This window comes from Cyprinodon variegatus, unplaced genomic scaffold, assembly GCF_000732505.1.
Source record: "Cyprinodon variegatus isolate N-32 unplaced genomic scaffold, C_variegatus-1.0 Scaffold374, whole genome shotgun sequence".
Taxonomy (NCBI): Eukaryota; Metazoa; Chordata; class Actinopteri; order Cyprinodontiformes; family Cyprinodontidae; genus Cyprinodon; species Cyprinodon variegatus.
The window spans coordinates 771427-795230 of NW_015150827.1; the positions used below are offsets into that span (position 1 = coordinate 771427).

Here is a 23804-nt window from a genome sequence, read left to right on the forward strand (position 1 = left end):
GATTTTATGCGGGAGATGTCAGAGTAAAAAGAATGAAACATAGAATCCACAGATCCTTTAATTTACACTTTGCACTTTGCAGTTATATTTGATTTGGTCTATTTCATTAGATCCCAATAAACCTATATCAAATTTGTGGCCATAACAGGACTAGATAAGGGCAATTAATCCTAATCACACAAAGAGAACATATAGAATCACCATCTGTTAATAAATATCCAGATTAACGAATGATGCACATTCCAACACAATGACGATCTTGCCAAACCCTAAATATTTGTCAACTGCCTCTCACCCGTGCTTCAGCATACCTGAGGAGTTTCGTCAAGTTAGATGCTGCAATACCACTAGAAGGCGCTAAAATATACTTGGGGTAGCAGACCAAAGTTGTCATGCTGTGTGAGATTGCACAATAAAATGCCACTTTGAACTTGCCTTTCAGAGTGCGCTCTAAACACGTGGTGGTTCTGTGTATGTGGACTAGTTGCAGGGTAAATAATATTTTCCGTTTATTGGAGACCCAACAATTCATTTGTTAGTATTCAACCTTGAGGCTCCAGTTAGAAACCTTAAAGTATTGATATATATATATATATATATATATATATATATATATATATATATATATATATATATATATATATTTTTTTTTTTTTGGACAGGTGCTGAAAGAAGTCCCCTGCACTCCTCCCTCTCCGTGCCTCCTTTCTCTCACTGTCCCTTTTCTTCGGCCCTCCTCTCTCTCTTATCCTCCCTCTCTCTCTGGTTGGCCTCCTTCATAGATAATTGGAGGCAAATTTCGATATGCTCAATGTCATGGACAGGAATAAGGTTTCACCGGTGTCTGCTGCCACCATGAAAAAGAAGGGGGTGGGCGGCAGCGGGTGCAGCCACATCAGTGCACCCAATGCTGCCGCATCTAAATGTTCCAAAAGCACCGGTGGACAGAACTGCTTGAACCCCGGTTCCCCCGTCGCATCTAGCGGTAACCAGCCCGGTTTGACCTGCAGCGTCGTGATGGATGAGACTGAGGATGGAGAAGAAGAGTCCAGGTTTCAGCATCCGCGGCTGCGCCGAGCCGGGGGGAGCGGCAGCAGCGGAGGTGGAGGAGGAGGAGGCGGCGGCAGTATCAGGATGAAGAACTTTACGCCAGGAGGGGGAGCCTCGTCCTCGGCTTCCAGGAGGAACTCCAACAAGGAGCTCTGCCTTACGCACACAGAGGACGTTCCCTCCGCCTCACGGCCCACTGCTGCCTCTGGAGCGACCGAGACACCCTGTCCGGGCGATGCTGCCCAACGCGGCGAGACCAGCGGAGCGTCTGGGGCGGAGGCGTCGGAATCTGCGCTCGGGGTAAAGGTTTCCAACGCCACAGCGGGTGATGGTCGCATCGGCGTCGCTCCAGCTTCCAGCATGAAATGCAACAAAAACGGAGAATGCAGGAGGGATTCGGGTACCGGGAGCCTGCGCTCAATAATCCCCAAGCAGGAGAAGCAGACAGTGGGGTCGGGCAAAGCCGAGGAAGGGGGCGCTGCCAGGCGGGGAACCTGTAACTCGACCACCGCCAGTATGGACGGCTCGATCACGCCAGGGGGGTCTCTAACCGGGGGGCAAGGCGGGGAGGGCGCCAACCCGGGCGCCACCCCCGTATCCAGCGGTGTACCTGAGAAGAAGGATTCCAAGGTGTCCTTCTCCAACGCGCCGAGCCGGAAAGCCTCCTCCTCGCTGCACGGCCCGACCCAGACTCAGACTCAACAGCCGAGGAACTCTGTAACTTTCCAGAAACAGGAAGATGGACCATCGATTGTGCCCGCCGAGGATGCAGAACCTCGGGGAAGCCAAGCCAGCTTCATGCAGCGGCAGTTCAGTAGCATGCTGCAACCTGGAGTTAACAAATTCTCCCTGCGCATGTATGGTAGTCAAAAAGCTGTTGAGAAGGAGCAGGAGAGGGTGAAATCAGCTGGAAACTGGATTATCCATCCTTATAGTGATTTCAGGTAAGAGACTGGGCTGACATTAGTTGATGTGATTAGAGGCCCGTAAAGGTCCCCATACACAACTTACTTTATGCTGAGTATAGTGGAAGCACAGGAAACACACGCTGTATTACTATCCAACCTTACATGCAGCTGATTTGTCATTTAAACCTATTGTCTAAGAATTTACCAAGGAGAGGCAGCTAAAAGCCAATCCCCCACCATCACCACCTCCACAAACAACCTGTTGTCAGGCACTTTAAGGAAGAGTGTCCTCTCAAGGTTGTAAACAAATCCTGTTGCTGTCGGAACAATAGCATATCTGGGGTGCTCATGCAAGCCAGGCCTGCTATTAAATCTCCACTTTTCACAGCGCGATGCTCACATTCATCAAAGAAGGCAGCGCTCCCACTGTAATTAATACTCATCAGAAAAAAAAATTCTTTGTAATAAAAATAAGGCATAAAATAATCGCAATAGACGTCTGCCTTGCGACAGGCACCGTGCTGACAGGATGTAGGCTATATGGGAGTGTATGCATGTGTGTATGCGATGCACTCAGCAACGGAATGTCACCTTGAGCCAAGTGTGCGAAAACCTCAAGCCTGCTCAGTGGAGACAGATCCGCCCGAAGGATCCTGCCATTTATCGATGGATGCACCCTGTTTGATGAGCGGATAACCCGGGCTGGAGAATCAGCAGCTATTTTCTCATTCAAATATTTTGGGATAGAGGTTTCTGCCTGATTAACGTGTTCCCTGAAAGCCTTTTATTTGATGAAAGGTATTTGGGTTAGAAAATCAGCGGGTTTAGATGTGGGCTGGGCCGTCTGGGGATCAGCACCACTGGGAGTGGACAGCTCCCCTCTCAGCTCCCTCCTCCAGCACCATTCATGTTTGGCCCACATGTATCACATAACGCGGAGTCAGAATGGCACTAAAAGTCCATTTGGAAGACAACTGCCCGGATATAATCTGATGACAAGTCACTTAATAGATCCCTAAAACCTACATGAGAAGATGCTCCATCTTCCCCTCTTCAGTTTCTCATTCACATTAATGCATGGCAGCAAAGTTGCATCAAAAATGATATTCGTGGTTTGTATCAGGAAACAGAGCTTGTTGCATAAGTCGCAGTGTAATGACTCAGCGCTGCACCTGTCCTGCAGAGCTTCCTCTGACAGGCTGATACCTCACCCCTTTTCGTCTCCACCCCGATCTATAGACCCTACACACAATATTTTAAGCCCCTTTCCAGAGTTTCTGTAACATAAACTGATATTATTTTGAACATGACTTGTCATTCTTAGAAGGACAAATCATTGATGCTTAATCAAAGTGGACTTATTCAAAACCACATGCCTCTGGTGACATTACAAGAGGCCTTGGGTAGTAAATAAGGGTTATTTTGATCACAACTATCTGGATGTCTGTTTGTTTTTCCTCTATATTTGTAATTTTACCAATCTAACTTATCATTCAACGTGTTTACTTCTGTTCTGCATGGTTGCTTTAAGGTAATTTGATCTGCGTACATGTTAAATAAGGAAAAAATGGCAAGGCTAGAATACATGGAAGCTGGTAGTACAGAGAATCAGAGCAGAGATACAGACATACTGATAGTCAAACCATTGGTTATCAAATCAGTCAATTCGAGGCTTAAAAACTTAAGGTGCAACCTTTTTACAATTGGAAGGTTTCAAAATCAGCATGAGAAACTTTCAAAATGGCTTGTTTTCAATGATAATTAATAATGCCAGTTAATCAAATTGATTCCTGTGCCTCTTATGATGTAATTGTTATTATTTACATCTGTTTGTCTTCACAAGTACATATTTTCAACGCTTGTTAAAATCCTGCAATCTTTACTCCAGTAACGTGAACATTTGTTGCGAAAAATGTCCTAGATCATATCTTTAGCTATAATGTATATACAATGTACTGTAAAATCCTGAGAACTAATTAAACAGTCTAAATAAACCCAGCCCAAACATCATACCAAAGAGAGTAAGATACTCACAATTGTAATCTTAATATATACATTTTTTTCTTATTTGCTGGCACAAAACAAAAATATCCAGTGCTGGATGAAGTGTGAACTACTTCATAATCAATAACAGTAAAAGAAGAATATATATATATATATGCTATTTATTTCCTTTTTTGAGTATTGTCAGTTTTTCCTTGATTGTCTCTGATCTCTCTTTGATCCAAGAGTGACAATCAATAAGTTAAATCCCTCAACTTTTTTTCACTCAATTTACGATTGTTCTTTTGTGGACTTTTTCTAACTGACTTAAAAATAACTTAAAGGCAACAGATGTGCTTTTGTTACTTTGGATAAAATAGCAATTGGGCAACATCATGGTTGGCTGGTCAGGCCCCTGACAGACAAGGAAATAGAAATCCATGTGGATGAAGAAAATAACAATATAATGTTTTTTTATTGAGTTGCAATTGTTAAATAAAATAAAGATTGTGAAAACCTCTTTCAAAGTTAAATGAAGTAGAACATTCCTTATTCCTTTATTGTGGATGTTGCATCCAGATTTGAAATCATCCTGAAGAGCAGCTTTTGATTATCTTGAAGACTGGTAAATTACTATGTTTTCAAATTCCTTTTCAAGGTTATTTGAACAGTTTACTAATGTGTATAACCAAATAAGCCAGCCAGACATTAAAAAATGACTAACATGGTCATTTTGACTGGTTTGCAGATCTTTAAAGTATGAACAAACCTGTCCCTGGTTCACCAGTCTTATTTTACTTTGACCATTTTTTAAAGGAAGCTGACCAGGGATCACCCTACATTACCTATATATTCAGGGACTTTCTTACTGATTCTGCTATCTTGGTATCAAAATTTGGTCCTCATTAAAACCTCCTCAAGTTTTCAAACTTACACATTTTCCATATTAATCCTTTTAAATCAAATGTGCAATTACATAGAGAAAATGAATTTCATTTGATTCACTTGCCAGTGGTCACAATATCCTGCCTGGTGAGTGTAGATAGTGAGCTAAAATTGTTAAAGGGGAATTTTGATCTTAAACTAAATGTCGCCATGTCTGTACAGGAGCTAATAACTCCACGACTTAAACCACAGTTTCCACCCTGAATTGAAACATTTGATGTAGCTAAACTATTTTTCCTGTTTTGCCCTCTCTGATTTTATTTCTCTTCTTCTTTTCCCCTACCCATGGCACACCCCACATAACTCACTACCGCAATGGTACAGGTTCTACTGGGATTTTACAATGTTGCTGTTTATGGTGGGTAACCTGATCATCATCCCTGTGGGCATCACCTTTTTCAAGGAAGAAACCACAACACCCTGGATCATCTTCAATGTGGTCTCTGACACGTTCTTCCTCATGGACCTGGTGCTTAACTTTCGCACTGGAATCATCATTGAGGACAACTCAGACATAATTTTGGACCCTGAGACTATAAAGAAAAAGTACTTAAAAACGTGGTTTATTGTAGACTTTATCTCCTCCATCCCGGTGGATTACATATTCCTTATAGTGGAGAAAGGGATAGACTCTGAGGTGTACAAGACTGCTCGGGCCTTGAGGATTGTCCGCTTTACCAAGATCCTAAGTCTTCTGAGGCTGCTCCGGCTCTCCAGATTGATACGCTACATTCACCAATGGGAAGAGGTAAGACAAGTTAATAGAGTTGTAGATATTGATTATAACACTGACAGACACATAGGACATTAGTCCTCTCTGATTTGTCTCCAATAAGCTGGTATTGGCTCATTACCAAGTGGACAATCTGCCTCTGCATATGCTCCAAGTAGCCTGGGCTCCCTCACCTAAAGGTAGCTTTATTAATAGTGGCATTTGCCAATCTGGAAAAAACAAGCAGATACAAAATTAAAAGGAAATTAGAGCATTTAAAAAGAAAAAGAAAAAGGTTTGCACCCTCTTGTACATCTGCATTGGTGACCTTGCAGTCCTGCCAGTGGCATCAGGCAGGCTAATAAGCAGCCTATTATCAGGGCAAACATAGTTAATCAATTAAGGCACCACAGGTGGAGCAGCAGAGGTGCAGGATAATGATAATAATCAGCACTGCGGGGTCCATTGACTGTGATTAGACATGTCAGTAATGAATTAGAAACTGCGGCGTAGCTTGGTTGACCGTGCATTTTATAGACTCAAATATGATGAAGATATACAATATTGGAGAATTTAGAAGATGTTATAAGGCAACCACCACAATCTATATGGGTCTTTAGACAACAGTTATTTTGCAGATCAATTTTCCTTTGGTATAAACCAAACAAGCTTAGAAAAGTTTCACATTTATGCCATGATCCCTTAAAGCAAAACCCTGACTTTTTGATAATATTAACTACTTTATGAAAGGATAAAAAAACAAACACATACACAAATAAATACCTAAAACTACAACTACTAAAAACTAATGTAAGTTTTCTGAAGGTTTTTCTGAAGTTTTCCTTCCTTCACAAAGAAAACTGACAGGGAGGTTTTGGCCTCCCTGTCCCTGACTGGCCTAACTTCCTCTAGAAGCATATTTGCCTGACCAGTTGCAGTTTGGTGATTTCCTCAAGTAATCACAGTAATCACATTCAGGTTTTAGTCTATTGGAAAATTATAATACATTGTTTACGTTCACAAAACTCTAGAACTGCTAATCACATACACAGGAAGTTTGTTGCAAAGAATAATAAATGTCTGTAAAGAGACTCCATAAGTGTATCTGATCGCTATTTGATTTGTCTGTGATCCTGTAGAGATAAACATGTTATCAAATACGGATTGATGGGTGGCTGGATTGGTATTTAAAAATCAAGATTAGAATGTAAAAACAATTATAAGATAAAAAAATTTATTGTTTTTAAAAATAATCTTTAACATCCATGCCTCACCTTTACCATATAAAAGACATAATTTATAAGCAAAGTAGGAATCCGATATTCCTAAATAATTATTTTCTTTTACCTATGCAATGAATTCAGTCTTAATTCTGAACGTATTCTTATTTGCATTTTTTAATTAGAAAAAGAATATACAAATTATTTGTTTTCTTTGACTTCAGGGACAAATCTGGGTTATCAAAACAAAAGTTTAATCATTTCCTCTCCTGATTTCAATTGAGCTTGATTTGTCTTTATCAGGTGGATTTCTATAGCCAGGCCTTTCACCAGAAGATATAGCAAAGTCATTAAATGTTAGGTTGCACTATGAGTTATAAGTAAGTGGAAGTGCCTCCTTAGAGTACACACTTCTCTAAAGGAGAGCCTTAGCCTGGGACAGAAGATGTCCGGTGGAGTCATGAGATCACTCCACTTTTCGTCAGTGCCAGTGTCGGCAGCGTTGGCATTTTGCAGCAGTGAACGGCACAGTGAGCCTTGGCTGCTCACTTGACCTTTGGATAATTGGATTTCTGGAGATATGATGTGATAGCCCACACACACACACACATACACAAAGTGTTGCATGATGGGAAGTGATACATGGCATGCATAGAAAATGAGGGAAGATTAGATAGCAGGTCAGTTACTGAGATAGTGCAGGGGTTTGCCACTTCATATGTCTAATTTTTGAATTCATCTTTTCAAAGTTCAATAGGGAATTTTAGGTGATTGCGCCTGAGGCCATTTTTAGTTTCTCCAGCATTTGAGAGCTGTCCATGGTGCTGAACATCTTCAGCTGTATGCAGCAGTGTCACCTCCTGCATCCTGATAAAATACGACCACTTTCTCCTTTTTTTCAGTTCCTGACTGATAGAAACTGACGGTGAAAACCTCATAAAGGTTAAAGCTGCATTTAGAAAGATCAGCGCATGTGATTCATGTCTACTGTCCTTCGCCATCAGTTCCATCTCCAAGTATCACTTCTCTTTGCTGCACTGAGTAAGAAGTGACCCACTTCCTTTAGAGTCGACTCCATCAGACAGTCACACGTGTTTTCTTGTGAACAGGGGCTGTCAGCATAATACATTTACACCTCTTGCTAAATTATTTTTGCATTCAGGCTAACTTTAAACTGTTAAGCAGCATCATTGTGAGGTTTCTTCAGGTTATTCAGGCATTAGATGATTGGTCTGACTGACTTCTCAGAGAATGGGTGTGATTGACGTGTCAGACGACCCAGACTATCAGTTGTTCAGGATCACCATGGTTCCTGTCCATCAATCTCTGGATGCATCTATGTCTATGTGCTGACATGTCTTTCTGTAGCCTTAGTTGGATCTTTTTGCTGGCAGGCTTGCGTGAGTGTAACATGGCTGTGACTGGACCTTGTCTGTGACAGAGACTCTGACTAATGTCACGTATCTCTGTGTGAAAAGTGTCTTGCCTGTTCCTGCTGTGTTTGAGGTGGGATTAATGGTTCATCACTTCCTTTGCTCATTAATCAAACACGGCATGATCCAAAATAGTTGACTGTGATGCACGTTTCTAAGGCAGTGATTGAAGCTATTAAGTTTAATGTTTAAAATTTACACCAATCTTCTTCTTAGTATATCTTACATTTGTTTTCACTCCTTTTCCCATCTAATGGTCACACTTCAGATCTTCCATATGACCTACGACCTGGCTAGCGCGGTGATGCGGATTATCAACCTGATCGGTATGATGCTACTGCTATGTCACTGGGACGGCTGCCTACAGTTCCTGGTTCCTATGCTGCAGGACTTCCCCTCAGACTGCTGGGTGTCTCTCAATAAGATGGAGGTATGTATGAGCAATTGCATTCTTCCATACAGGATTAAGGTTCACAGACTAACTATGAAAGAAATAACTGATTTAAAATGTAAAAAGTGAAGATTTTCATCTCAGAACAAAGAAACATTCCAAAGGCCATGGCAATCATTTCAAAAGTATGCAGATAGATGAAAAAAGAAACACCAAATTTATGAATTGCCTTGCAAATTTTCCACACTGCATAAACTTTATAAAATATAGTATTTAGATATAATTTGATAGACTAGCATAAAGTATTCAATCATTGTACAGTGCAAGGAAAATGACTCATGGCTCTTTTAACCTCTTGTTCACAAAAATATGAAAGTATGGCATCTACATCCATTAAGTTCTATTTATTGTGATGCACCTAAATGAATGTAACACGAGTGGGATACAATCATGAAGTAGAACAAAATTTATTGGATAGTTTATACTTTTTAAATTAATACAAAACTGTTGAGTTGGGTGTGAACGTTTAATCAGCCCCTTTACTTTCAGTGCAGCAAACTCTCCACAAGTTCAGTGAGGATCTCTCATCAGTGATCAATGTTGACCTAAATGACTAATGATGATAAATAGAATCCACCTGTATTTAATCAAGTCTCCGTATAAATGCACCTGCTCTGTGATCGTCTCAGAGGTCTGTTTAAAGTGCATCATTAAGAAAAGGAACACACAAGGCAGGTCCGAGATACAGTTGTGGAGAAGTGTAATGCTAGATTTGGAGACAAATATATTTTTCAAGCTTTAAATATCCCAAGGAGCTCTGTGCAAGCGATAATATTCAAATGGAACAAGTATCAGACTTCTGTGAATCTACAAAGACCCAGCTGTCCCTCTAAACTTTCAGTTCAAACAAGGAGAAGACTGATCAGGGATACAGCCAAGAGAACCATAATCATTCTGGATGAACTGCAGAGATCTACAGCTGAGACTCTAGGAAAATAAGGAAACAATAAGTCGTATACTAAACAAATCTGGACTTAATGTAAGAAAGCCATTTATTTAAGAAATCCATAAAAAGTCTTTTTTTAAATTTGCCATGAAACACATGGGAGACGCAGCAAACATGTGGAAGAAGGTGCTCTGGTCTGATGAAACAAAAATGGAAATATCTGGCACCAATGCAAAATGTTATGTTTGTAGTAAAAGCACCATTCCCACTGTCAAACATGGTGGTGGCAGTGTCATGGTTTGGGGATGCTTTTCTTTAGTGGGGTCATGGAAGATAGTTTAAACTTATTGTGTTCTGCTTGTTATTGATAATGTTTTTTTTTTTTATAGCTTTACGTTTATACAATTTTATAGCTTTATGTTTGAAGCCTCAAACCTGGCAAATGGTCGAAAAGTTCAAGGGGGCTACAGGGAGTCACTGTGCCATTTGATGACATGGTTTCTACCACACTCAACATAGACCAGAGGAAGCAAAGGAAAGAGTTGTCACAGGAGATGAAAAAGAAAATTATAGACAAGCATGTTAAAGGCTATGAGACCATCTCCAAGCAGCTTGATGTTCCTGTGACTAGTTGGATATATTATTCAGAATTGTAAGATATCTTTGACATGGCCAAAGGAGAACATTTGCTGAAAAAAATCAAAGAGACTGATAGTATGAATTGTGACAAAATAATTCAGAACAAATTATAAAGAGATTAAAGATGAACTTCAACCTCAAGGAACATCAGTGTCAGATGACCCTATCCATCATTGTTTGAGCCAACCGCTTGACGCCCATTGTTTAAAATAAGCAAAATACTCTTTTTATTACTTACACAGTTAAGAGAGCATGTGCATTTCCTCAGTGCCAGTTTTTACGCCTTCATTGTGGACTTAGGAACCTTTGACAAGCTGTTGTCTCTGTCACATCTGGTTCCTAACAGACTGTGTTATCATTGACCGTTATAAATGTTGTCACACATTTTTAAAAGGCTCTGTTATTTTCTGGGGCTGCTTTGCTTCATCTGATACAGGATGTTTGGAACTTCTGTAGGGTTCAATATAGTCCTAAGACTATCAAGCGATTCTAGAGAGAAATATCCTGCCTAGTGTCAGAATACCTGTTGAGAGGAGCTGATGTCTCATTGACAATTACAAGAATTGTTTGATTGCACTGATTGTCTCCAAAAACTGTGCAGCAAAACAGTAAGTTAAGGGTACCATCATTTAGTTCAGGCGTAAAATAATGTTTTTTACATCTATGGTTGAAAAGCAATGTCTACTTCCATTTGTTTATTTTCATAAATATTTATTTATTATTACTTTTGTGAGATTGGCGAGACTTTATTTCAACCATAGATGTTTTTTTTGCCACTAAGCGGGGAGTACTAAGAATTTTGTCCAAGTGTGTAGAATTTCAGCTACATACATATATTTTTATAGCATAAACACAAAATGACTGAAATGTCCTTCATGCTGGCAGAAGGAGAATGGTTTCCAAATCAGTAGAGGGGAGAGAACACAAGGAAGCATAAGTTATCTTAATGAACAACATACATGATCCATACCCTTGGCTGCTTCCTTTTTTTGAATGTGGGGCAGTATGATTTATCTTAACCATTACACTTTTATTATATCTTTACCGATCTAGATCGAGTTTATCAGCTTGAGCTGTTAAGCACTTATTGTGAAGTTTTATGCATTGCTTCCCACACACTGATGCATGTTAAACACTATATTTTATGAGAACTGTTGAACTCGACGGAGGAGTCTGTTTACTGATGTGTCTTATAATGATTCAAGTAGTTTTAGTCTATCCAGCCAGCTCCTGGCTGTCATAATTCATCCAATAGAAACAATAAACCTCAATTATAGATAATTACATATTTTCCTGATGCAACATTAGTGCCAACCCATCTTGCTAAGCATTCTTATGCATGCCCAGAAAGATAATGAAAGATACATCCTTTGTTTTATCTTGTCCATTCATTGTGTATTTATATTTCATTATTTAGACAGGTGCAGATAAACTACCTAGTTTCTGTTGCTAACAACAAGGTCTGACGTAATTTTGACCGGACATCATACAACTCTTGTTGGGTGAATATGTAGAACTCATTTAAACTTGTGTGGTTTTTCCTGTCACTCGGCTATAGTGTTGATCATATTTTTAATATGCTTGATGTTGGAATAATTTCAGAAGTTACTTCATTACCAGTTCTGTTGTGTATTTGGAGGAATTTCCGTGTTGTGCTACCCAACATTGCAAAATTTCAATTACCTAGATGATGATTAAAAATAATTTCTGGGATTGTTCTTTCCCCAGTAGTGGATTCAGTTTGTGTAATTTAACAGTGCATCTGGCAAGTTTTCAGCATGATACTAACACTATCATACTCAACAGCTATTGCAGTGTTCTTAGGTTTGAAATCTTCTGTCATCACAGCCAAAAAGCAAAGCCTGTATCTTATCTGAAAGTTAAACCTTTCACCGGAAGACACTTGGTTTTTACCTGGAAATTTCAATCAAGCTTGATTGGTCCAATATTAGAGCAACCACTTCTTCTGTGCTGGTCGCCATTCTTCAGCCCTTGAGGGTATTAAACTGTGTTTAGTGTTGACAATGATACTGGTCTTACAGAAACTTCCAGTCAACCTCTATTGCTTCTAGTTTATTTTTGATCATCCTACACAATTTAATTTTGACCGAAGGTGATAATCCAGCTGGATATGATTCAATACATAAAACAAAGCTGGTTCAAATCGGTCTTCTGGGATGGCCCCAGTTTTAATCATAGAAAATTTTATTTGTTTCTGAAAACCAACCAATTTAAATGAACTCCACCAGTTCTTCCATGAATAACAACACGAGAAAATATTCAGCCAGAATCATCCGAGAGTATTATTGTACAGGGGCAAACTGCTGCCGTTTTTACAATCCATACCAATTACACACCAGAAGTCGGTCTACAAATCGAGAATTTAATGAAGTAATATCGAATCGGCTGACCTTATGTTTAGGCTTATTAAACACTAATGTTAGGACTGAAAGCTCTCAGTGGAGGGGATGAACTGAATGTATTAAATTAGGCTCTGGTAATAAATAAATTGACCTTCTGCTTCAGTTTCCTCTCCAGTGTTGGAAATATAGACAATCAAGTAAACAAAGAATATCGTTTAAATAACTCTACAAACAGCAACCGGGAGTCATTTATGGTAAAAAGCTTATGACTAGAGCATAAATTGCCCTTTGTTTTGATTAAAAAAGTTAAGCAGGGGATTTAGAAATTTGACCTAAATAACAAACATTCTGGTGCTTTCGATTGTAAAAATGGCCATGCCCTGCCACTGCAATAAGATGCCTCACAAATCATTACATAAGAAGAGATGGCAAAATTTTTTTTATATAAAATAAATACGGCCTTATGAAAATTTAGTTTCATAAATATTTAGTTCCAATACAACATATATGATGTTTTTACCACGTAAAGAATACATAAAATACATTTAAAATTCTGTCAAAATTATTGAAGTATTTATCATAATATCCTTCTTCCTTATCATAAAATATTAAAATATTAAAATATTGAAGCTTTAAACTCAAGGCTAATCACATAATTGAAGAATTTAAACATTTTTAATTGTAGGCGTTTTTCAGTCCCTTTATCTTTTTACTTTTGGAATCCAGTTTTTATTGGTGCTTAATAAGCCCTCATGTATTCGAAAAAAGTTAAAAAGTTAAAAAACAAAAGTCTAGTGGTTTATTTTTTAACTTTTTTGGAATGATTATGACCTGGATGACTGAGAATCTTCTGAAAATCTCTTATGTACAATGAGGCCCAAGTTTGTTCATATCGGTCATCAACTTCACTGATCAGCTTGAGACTAACAGCTCTGAGCTGAATGTACAATTCTACAGATGGCTGATTATACAGTTTAAGCTGTGTGTGCATGAAACGAGTACTGTCAGTATCGATATTTATAAATTAAATCTCATAAACAAAGAGCAATGCCTAATTGCGCTCCTGAAATAAGGGCTTTATAGAGTAGAACGTCTGGAATTAAATTGTTCTAATTTGGTTTTAGCATCTGAGAAAGTACAAAATTTATAATAAATTCATGATCCAATGATTATTAAAACTACTAAAAGAGACTGCCTTTAACTCCTGAAGAGAATAAAATACATTATTAGACTAATATTTGCTACATGAGCGTTTCCATTGATTACAGTAGAGATTTTTTTTCTTTTTTCTCAGTTGGAGAAGATTACTCATACTACCATCATTTCTGTAGGTGTTCAGCCTGTGTGACAGGGAATAGTTGCAGTTCACTGGCGAAGAATCATTCAAAAAGAAGCTAGAGATTTAAGCGCCCCACCCCCTCGTGCCTCCACTTCAGCACTGTGGAGTGATGACAGGAAAGATAAAAGGGGGAAACAGAGGGATGTGGGGAATATGGCCTGGCAGCTGGGCTCTTTGTTGCCATGTCTCCCTCCTGGAGATAAAAGCTGGTTGTTTATAGACCTGTCTGTCATCCCTGCCTTTTACTGAGCAAGGGAAGACCACTTCAATCCAGAGACGAGGCAGTTTTCCAAATTGTTTTTCAAACAGATTGGGTCCTGCTTCCAGACACCTCTGTGTAAGGCATGACTCCTCATAAATTTCTGCTTTGAATATTTGCCTGCTGAGATTTCTGACTCTCTGCTTTATGGTCAACAGGTTCAATCCCTGAAAAGAACATATTCCAATAGTTTAGCTGATCTTAAATGCATGTAACCGTAATTGTTTGATAATGTTTTTATTAGGGAACAGAAAAAAATGTTTGACTGCAAGACTAATTCACAAATCTGCTTGAAATAAAAATACATATTCATTCATAGGATATTTTATTAGCCTATTGAAAGAATAGAAATATAATAAGCATAATAAAATATAACCCAATAAAGTAAACTGCACAAACATGGAATGAATGTCATGCAATATACACTCAGTTCTAAAGGAGGGTCATCTCAGGGACAGAAAGATTCAAAAGGTACAATTGAGGAAACATTGAAGAAAATATTTAGATCACTTAGCTGGAAATTTTGTCTAAGCCTAGAAAGCAATGCTGCATCCGAGTTCTGAGCATAGAAATATGTGATTTGGAGGCCATTTGTTTTCAAGATCATTACTAAATTTTAGACCATGCATATTGTGCATTTAACATGTTTAATCAATAAGTGAGCTAACTACTTCCAGAGAAGCTGTATAACAGAATTTGAGTAGTATATTTAAATCTTTTATTAAATAAATAGCTCTTTGGATGACAGGTGTCATAATGCATTGTTGAGAAATGATTGTTTCCCATATTTTGTTGGCAGTTGTGTGTAATGTGCATTAATTCAATGCAAACTCTGTAATTAACAGAACCTCAGTGGAACGTGGACTTCATTTTTATTCAACATATTTCCCAGAACACAGTGAGACCAATGCGCTGATACCATATTCGGTGTTCTTCCACATGGAACTCAAAATAGTACTATTGATTAATGTATTGTTTTATCACATACATAACATAAACCATGACACAGGTTAAAATTTATCTTTTCTTAGAGTATTTTCAGTTCCTTAAAATCTAAAATATTTAAATGAATGAAATGAGGGTTTTTTGCAGTACTAAAATATTTAAAATAATGAGATGAAAATAAATTCCTTTAGATTTATCTTTAATATTATTTGAGAGAAACTAAAACTGTGGTCATTTTTGGCAAAGAGGATTAGAAATTTGAAAACGTTGAGGCTTATTTTCATTATATGAAGTTTGGCAGTAAAGTTGCATCATAGCAGGTTCCTGGGTATAGTTCTTTGTAAAGGCCTCTTGGTATTCTTTCTTGTGCAGATTTGATGTTGTTACAACCACAACCTTTAATGTATTCAGATGTGTGTTTTTTTTTTAGATCAGCACGTAGAGATATGTACACAGAGCATAATTATCAAGTGGAATGAAAAGAAAGCATGGTTTCCTAGATATGGAAATTCCTTAAACGTGAGGCCTGCATCGGTATTCAGCCTATACCAAGTTAAAGCCTGAAGCACTGTCTTTTTCTGAGATTGCAGCAGCAGCTGAAACTCAGATTGGGTAGAGAACATATGTAGGCATAAATCTTAAAATTTGGAGATGCTGAAATGAACCTTTGTCTGGACTATTCTGAAGCTGTCTTAGAGTTAAACCATCCAATTTTAGCTCTGACTGTATGTTTATGAGTCCTCTCTCATACTGACTCAGGCTTTTTTCAAAGATTGCTTTGCGTTTGGGTTCTCTCATCAACCATGTTCCTGTATCTTAAAAGCTCTGAGGTTTTCACAGAACAGCTGGATTTATACAGAGATTCAGTTATATACTGGCAGACTTTAGATAGAGTTCATAGATAACTAATCAGGGGTATCGGTTGAGGAGGAAATGCATGACACAATCTTCATATCTTTAATTTGTAAAAAAGAAAAAAGTCAAAATCATATATTAGCTATAAAATGGCACTTTCTTCACATCACAATTCTTAAAATTACTGAGGTAATATTTCAGGAACTCACTGCTAACATTTAATATATTTTAATTAAAAGGCAAAATTAACAGATGATTAGCATCTTGTCCAATACATTCATATCTTTTTTATGCCATTTCAAATTTTATATTAAAAAAAGCTTAGACTATAATCATGTGTGATGCAATTGACAAAAGCATAGATCTCTATATATCTATATATTTGAGTTTCTTTTGTAAGGGATTCGGAAACAACTTTGTACTTTCCAAGTTTAAAAAAGTGGATTCTAAAGTTTTCTGCGGACAGGTCACTGACTCCTTTAGCGCCCTCGCCGCTTCATAATCAAAGACGGCCTCCAGAGAGCCATCGCTCTCCAACAAAAGAGCTGCTCTGGCACAGTGCAGGCTGCATACAGACACCAGAGACCACCCTCCTATTGAGTGCCTGACAAGTTGTGACATTAGCTATTGTGCTGGAGCTGGCCCCGCTCCCTCCAGCGACTCTGGAAGCTCTGTGCTCTCAAGCAGAAGCAGTGGAGGACTTTAAGAGAACCCTGTCCTAAGGGGACTTCCACCGACCGACTAATGAATTCTGTCAGGTTTCTACTAGCTCAGGCAGCAAAGGTTGTTTTAGACATACAGTACACCAGGACAACGGTTTCATGAACAAGTGGATACCTCATCACCCAAAGGGAGGGACTGTCCCTCTCTTCTTAGCAGAAGTGTTTTAATGCAAAGTATGAAAAGTTGATTTAAGGTTATGCCACAACATGAGGCAGACTTTGCATCGGGCAATCTTTTCATTACCACTTTTTGTTTTACACTTTTCAATTGGGGACTTGCTTTAAAATTTTGCTTTGGATTATTGTTCAGCTGCATAACTCGAATGTATCTGAACTCGCATCACAAACTAATGGCAGGGCTTTCATTCCTCTTCAGGGGTTTTTCCACAGAGAGCCGAGAGCAGAGTTAATCAGTTAGAGGTAGTTGTTCAGGTATGGAAGCAACAAACTGCTTGAGACATCACACTACAATCATGTTTTTTTTTTTGCAAGTTTGGTGTGCTTTTGCTGAAATGTTTTATTGATTAAATGCCAGAAGTGATTGGGTGGATTCTCACCTTCCAAAAAGTTCCAACTCTTTCTGTTCAGTCCACAGAGCAATTTTATAAAAGTTGCTGATCATTAGGATTTTGTGTTTTTGTGTTATTGTTGAATTGTAAACACTGATCTTAACTGAGGAAAATGAGGGCTGCAGGATTATCCCATTCTAGTTTCTTTTATGAACTTATGAGGAACTCTTGGATTAAAACTATTAGGACGATTCACTCTGTTCCATGGTTTTTCCATTTGTGGCTGATGGCTTTTTCTGTAATGCACTTCAGACCCAAAGCTTTAAAAAGGCTTTGTAACCATTTCCAGAAAGAAAAAAAAAGTGTCAGTAAGTATGTTTCTCATCTCCTATTTCATTTCTTTAAATTGGAGAGTTTGTGAGTCGCTTTTGAAAGATTCCAGTTACCATATTTTGTCAGACAGGTTCTATTTAGGGAATATTTTGATTACGTGGGCCAGGCAGTAATCAGGCACGGGGGTGTGTCGTGAAATTGAAACAAAACTGTGGTAAATCGCATTCAATTCGTGCTTCAAAAAGATCAGACGATAAATTTTTCATCAAGGGCCAGGATGGTTTGAAAACATTTGTTCCTCTTAATTACTAAAACCATCATTTAAGAATTGCTTTTTGTATTTACTTCGATCATATTTTCTGATATTAACATTTGTCTTTATGGGCTTCCTCCCACAATAGAAAACAAATGTTGTTAGGTGCCATTAAACTACTGGTGCAGTGGTGTTTTCATGGAGAATAACTGTATCGACAACGGATGGACTTGAAGGATTAAAGTATGACACTAAGAGATGAAGATCTTTTTCCCAGTGCTGTATATCCAGAATGTTTTACGCAGCATCATTAGCCTTAGATTTAATTTTGACAACAAAGTAATATAGTAGCCTTACTGCCTCTGAGAGAAAACAGAAATAATTTGGATGGCAGCATTAACTGACAGATTCTGACAGGGTGTCAAGTTTCAGCGGTGTAATTACAACTCTGTGTGCACCCATCCTCTAATGTAGCTACATCGCAGAGACATCTCTTCCCTATTATTCCTTCTGCTATCAGCAGGAGGGGCTTCACTCCACGGTTTGTTGGATGCTTCAGACAGATAAAGCATTAATCATTTCGTATAAATCACTTTATTTATGTCCAGAAATTAGTTTGACCAGCAGCAATACAAGACTGCTGCGCACTGCAGATCTGGGTAAACACTTTAAATCAAGCTGGTAACAACATGTAGACATGAGAGATGAAAGCTTGTGATTGACCTATCCAAACATATCATAAGTAGGAGAGGGTATTTGTCTCTGTGTTGACTGAAACAAAAATATATTTTGCTAATTAAGTACTGCATTTTTAAAGCAGTTATTTTACATGCTGATAATTAGTTTATCAGTTTAGAAGGTTGAAGATCCTCATCATTAACATAGATGGCATTGATCTGTGGCTTTTGATATTGTAGGTCAACTTTTGATGGTACATGATGGAATGATTACGTTATACACCACTTCAATTAATTTTAATAACAAGAAATGGACAAATGGACACAAATCTAATTTTTTGGGGTTTTCTTTCTCATCTACAACGGTAAAACTTGTACAAAAATATAGTAATGCCTAGAATATTTAGAAAGAAATGGGTTAAAACAGCATATACCGGTAATAGAGTAGGCTTTGTTTATTTCTCACTTTGAAATTTATCTTTTCATTGAGAGCACCTAAAAACCCCTCCAACACAAAATAAACAACTTCTCAGACTTATAAACGGATTTCCCCCTACTTGCCCGCAGCCCTCAGGCTGCTAAACTATTAGGGCCAGTTGTTTCCCTTTTTTTTTTTTTTGCAGTTTTGTTTCTTTGTACTGTAATATTTTTGCTTGCAAAGAATTTATATTTTTTATTAAAAATTTTTAAATTATTCACTTTAATTTACACTTCTGTGTTCTGCTGTGCACTGCATAGGGTCAGCTGTAAATTATATATTCATTCACCCCCTTTAACATTTGGATAAATGTCCTTTATCAACTTGCATCTCATCCACAAGCATTTTGTAAACATCAAAAAGCCTTTGGCAGGTTTCTGGGTGAATATTTCACCACTATTCTATTACCATTTGGGGACAATGCATTGTTCTAATTTCTCTTTTCCTACCCATTTATTCATCTCAGGTAAAAAAAAAAAAAGTTTTTCATGATATATCCCCACAGCCATGAAGGATCCAGCCCAATATAAATTCAACAACTCCAGGCACAAGTGCCTTCAAGCATGATTGAAAATAGCAGCTCTCTACATGGACGGTTGCAAATACTTTCTGTATAAAAGATTTCTAATCAGATAATAGATGGTTATTTTATTTAGCCGCTTTGACTAGTATGGTGGTGGATACATTATGGTGAAGATCTGTTTGGCTCTTAATGTCATGAAACGAGGACAGATGGACCCAGTATTCAGGAGAGACAGTCAGTAGGAAAGTTCAAAAGGTTTATTAAAATAAAACAGAAACGAAAGCGGAGCTGTGGCTCGATCATCTGACAGAAGATTAACTGTGTTGGTCACTTACCTGGTTTAACAGTCCAGACCATGAATGTCCCCAGTGCTGCAGTCCCAGAGGTGATGGTGGAAGCTGATCCTGGTGAGGGATCCAGAACAGACAGGAACAGACAGGAACAGACAGGAACAGGCAGGATCCAGATCAGACAGGAACAGAGACAGGTGGCAGGATCCAGACTTCCATGAATCCACAGGCTTCCAGGAGGGTTCAGAGTCTTACTGGGACCAGAAGCATGACCAGTAGGTCACGCACAGGAGCAGACAGGATCAGATGCAGACAGGCAGGCACAGTGGAAGAGGGTAGCCGAGACAGGACGTAGGAACCGGAACTCTAAGCAGACTTTAAACTGGTCTCCACCCTGGAGCCAGGCTTACTTTGATAAAAACTGAACCTCCCCCCATAATGAGCCAAAAACCCAGAGGACTCCGCAGGGGAGGAACAGTGGACGATCAGGAGACGAGACAAACACTAAAGCCCTCTTTCCACTGGCAGCTAGGATCCAGGACATGAACCAAATAAAAACTGAACAGAAAGACTGACAGAAAGACAAGCAATGATCTGGCCCTGAATGCTCAGGCTGAACTGAATATAAACCAGAGGATCCAGGTGAGGGGAATAAATTATAATTGAGGCAGGGAAGGAAGAGGGCAGGTGATAGGAATTACTAATTAGGGGAGAGCAAACAGGCCAGATCATGACACTTAATTTATGCATTAAAGAGCAGAATAGGGATAAAAAAGTCTCAAAAGTCTTCAGCTTAGTCAAAAACCAACAGATAAATGGACAAAACCTGAGCTCAGTTATCAAACTTAAATTTCTTAAAAAAATTAAGAACAGTGCTGAAAAGCCAGACCTGTGCCAGGTCAAAATAGCTACATATTCAATAGTTATACATACGGTGGTCATCGAAGCACTCGGGGCTGTAACCCCCATACTAGAGAAGTGGTTCTGATAGATACCTGGAGACACATCAGAGATCTTAGTCTAAAAATAGGCAGTTCTTGGGCAGCTAAGATACTGCAAAGAACCCTCGAGCGCCGTGACCCGAGCTTGAGATGAAGGAGCCACCCACCATGCCCAGGAGTATGAGGGGTGGTTGAGAAAGCAGTTGAGTATATATATATATATATATATATATATATATATATATAGTTTTGACCCTGTTTTATATAGTTTTGACCCTGTTTTGATGAGAGGAATTATTTTCTTAAAAATCTGTAATGTTTTTTTGCTGTGAAACAGCTTCACCCTGGAAAGAAAGAACAGATCTGACAAATTATTAAAAGCCCCATATTGATCTGACATTCATCCCCACGATGACCATTTTCCAGTTTCTGAGTAGGACAGTAGGTCGAGCAACTCTGGTAACTTGGAATCACGTCCTTTGAAAGCTGAATGGATCTACTTAGGTTTTTTGTTTTCTTTTTCTTAAGGTTGCTGTATTTTAAAAAAATGTAAGTAGTGATATGTTTTTATTGTGGCTCTAACTCACTGGTTTCTTTCAATGATTTCATTGAACTCCTGTACTTGGTTGTCTTTACAATAAACATTTACCTTTAAGGTTGAACCTTTAGGTTAGTTTTCCTTCCATATTTAGTAGGAGAGCATTTCTCTGCCCACAGCATTGCTGTGAAGAGCCAATACACACTGACAGGGAAAAAAGAATTAAGTTGGTATTTACTTTTCAATAAACTCGGATAAGCCTGAGTAAACTAATTGACTGGCTTATGGTGTCATGGCCAGGGGAAAGGCTTTGCTGCATGTGTAGATTGTTTGGTAATATTTCTTCAGTCTATCAGCCGCCAAGCTCACACATAATAGTGAGAAATTTCTTTTTTTTTTTCTTTTTACAAAGGAAACAGTATGAAGCTAATAGTTTATTTTTTTCAATAACCCTTTTTTCATGCCATCATTTTTGGCCTGCAAATGTTGCAAATAAGGTAAAAGAGATGTGGAGCTTACACTGAGGTAAAAGATAATCTGTGTGTTTCAGAAATGCAATGACAATATTGAATTTTTTGAAAGGTACCAAAGTTTGCTTTGAGGTGAAAATATAAAAGCACCCTTCAAATAAAGTGTGCTCAGATAAATGCCTTTTTTATTTCAATATCCTAATTTCACACACCAGTTAAAAATAATGTTAAAGATCTAATTAGTAACTGTTAAGATTTTTTGGATTTCAACAGTCTAACAAGGTTCCAAGGTTTTTTAGAAGAGAAGCAGGCCCTCAGCATTACACATCCTAAACTGTGCTTTTCTATGGACAAAATTATCTAGATCCACAAGAGTCCCAGAAGAGTTCAGTGAACTAGACATACTTGTTATACTTTTGGGCATAGAAATAAGAAAGCCTATTCCCATCATCGCTGATCAACCAATTAAAGTGTTCCTTGTTTTTAATGGTTGCTATGGAGATTTAATGACCCTAAGATGTCAGTCTTTGCTGCAGGTCCCTACCATTGATATATTACGAATTTCCACCTCCAACACCATTATGCTCATTGTTCTTGGGTCATTATACATTTATTGCCAAGAGGCTCAGGTAAATTGTTTAATGAATCACTCTAAGGGAAGAGGTAAATCAGGTTTACTAACTAGTTGTTCTGAAAATTTGGGTCAACATAAAAAAATTAAAAGGCACGGCAATACTTCTCCAGTGAGAGCTGAATTCATCAAGGCCCCTTACTAGGGTTGCCAAGAAGTTTGTTCACATCTAAACAATGCAGAAAAACAACAGTTTTTAACAAATGTGAGTAACAATACAGAGTTGCAAAATATACTTTTTTTTAGTCTAATTCCCCGACATTTTAAGTCACCATTAAAAGACCATTACCTAAAGGTTAATGGTGCGAGCCTAAGCAGGATACACTTTATATACAGTATCTATTCACACCACTGGCACTGCATTCAGAACCAGCATAAAAGATTATTGGTGCAGAGGTGATGCTGGGATACAGCACACTATAGATGACAGAAAAACCTTAATTTTCAACCCAGCCGTCACAGGTTTGAATCCTAATCTTAAGACCTTAGCTGCAATTCTTCCCCTCCCTCTCTCTCTGCTTCTTTTCCTGATTATCTACCAACTTAAAGCCAATATTGCCTCAAAAAAAGGCAACTTTATAAAATCTATGTTTAGCTCTACATAGCAGAATTACATGTCAGGTCCATTTTAAAGAAGATTTTATATTCTTTGGACTCAGAAGACCTCAAAATTAGCATTTTTTTCTTTATGTTTTTAAAACATTAATTGAAACTGACCAAGACCAAAGATGAAAAGGACCCAGACAGTGAATTAGTAACTCCAAAAGACAGTTGAAGTTTTATTAATGACCTTGTTAAAAGTAACTTGCTCCTCTTTGATGGAAGAAATTATGCAGGAAATCAGAACAAAGTTTTTGCACAGTAAGCATCTTTTCTGTGGGTTTCTATCGATTCTTTTAAAGAAGACAATGAGAGCTGTATGCTGCATACATTACAAAGGTAGAGCTGACATTAGCAGATAATAGGTGGACAAGTTTAATCAGCATACCTGTAGTGCTTTTAAAAGCTGATATATATATGTGTGTGTGTCCCTGATGTCCGTAGAAAGCTCTTTGGTCTTGCCCATGGTGGTGATGATGGATGCTGGTTGTTTGGGTGTTGACAGGTGTCTTTTATACAGGTAACGAAGTGAGGCAGGTGTATTTGATGTAGATAATTGGTTGGGAATGGGGCTGTGTCTTAAAGAACGACTAACTGGCTTGTAGAAGCCAGAATACTTGCTGTTTGGTAGGGGGTCAAATAAATTCATATGATGTGAAATCCTGGAATTTTCTTTGGGATTCTGTCTCACTGTTAGAATGTACATATGATTAGAATTGTAGATTGTTGCATTCTTTGTAAGTGGGCAAACCTGCAAAATCAGCAAGGGGTCAAATACTTATTTCCCCCACTGTATATATATATATATATATATATATATATATATATATATATATATATATATATATATA

The 23804-nt window shown here is 38.2% G+C and overlaps 1 protein-coding gene across 1 annotated transcript in view; it reads left to right on the plus strand.

Annotated features, from left to right (window-relative positions):
- The first annotated feature begins 735 nt into the window (after positions 1 to 735).
- LOC107092304 (potassium/sodium hyperpolarization-activated cyclic nucleotide-gated channel 2-like) overlaps positions 736 to 23804 on the plus strand; it is a 29127-nt gene continuing 6058 nt past the window's right edge. The window contains exons 1-3 of the mRNA XM_015386687.1: positions 736 to 1994; positions 5211 to 5634; positions 8520 to 8681. Of these exons, the coding sequence (XP_015242173.1) occupies positions 805 to 1994; positions 5211 to 5634; positions 8520 to 8681 (1776 nt within the window). The 5' untranslated portion in view covers positions 736 to 804. The remainder of the gene's footprint in view (positions 1995 to 5210; positions 5635 to 8519; positions 8682 to 23804) is intronic.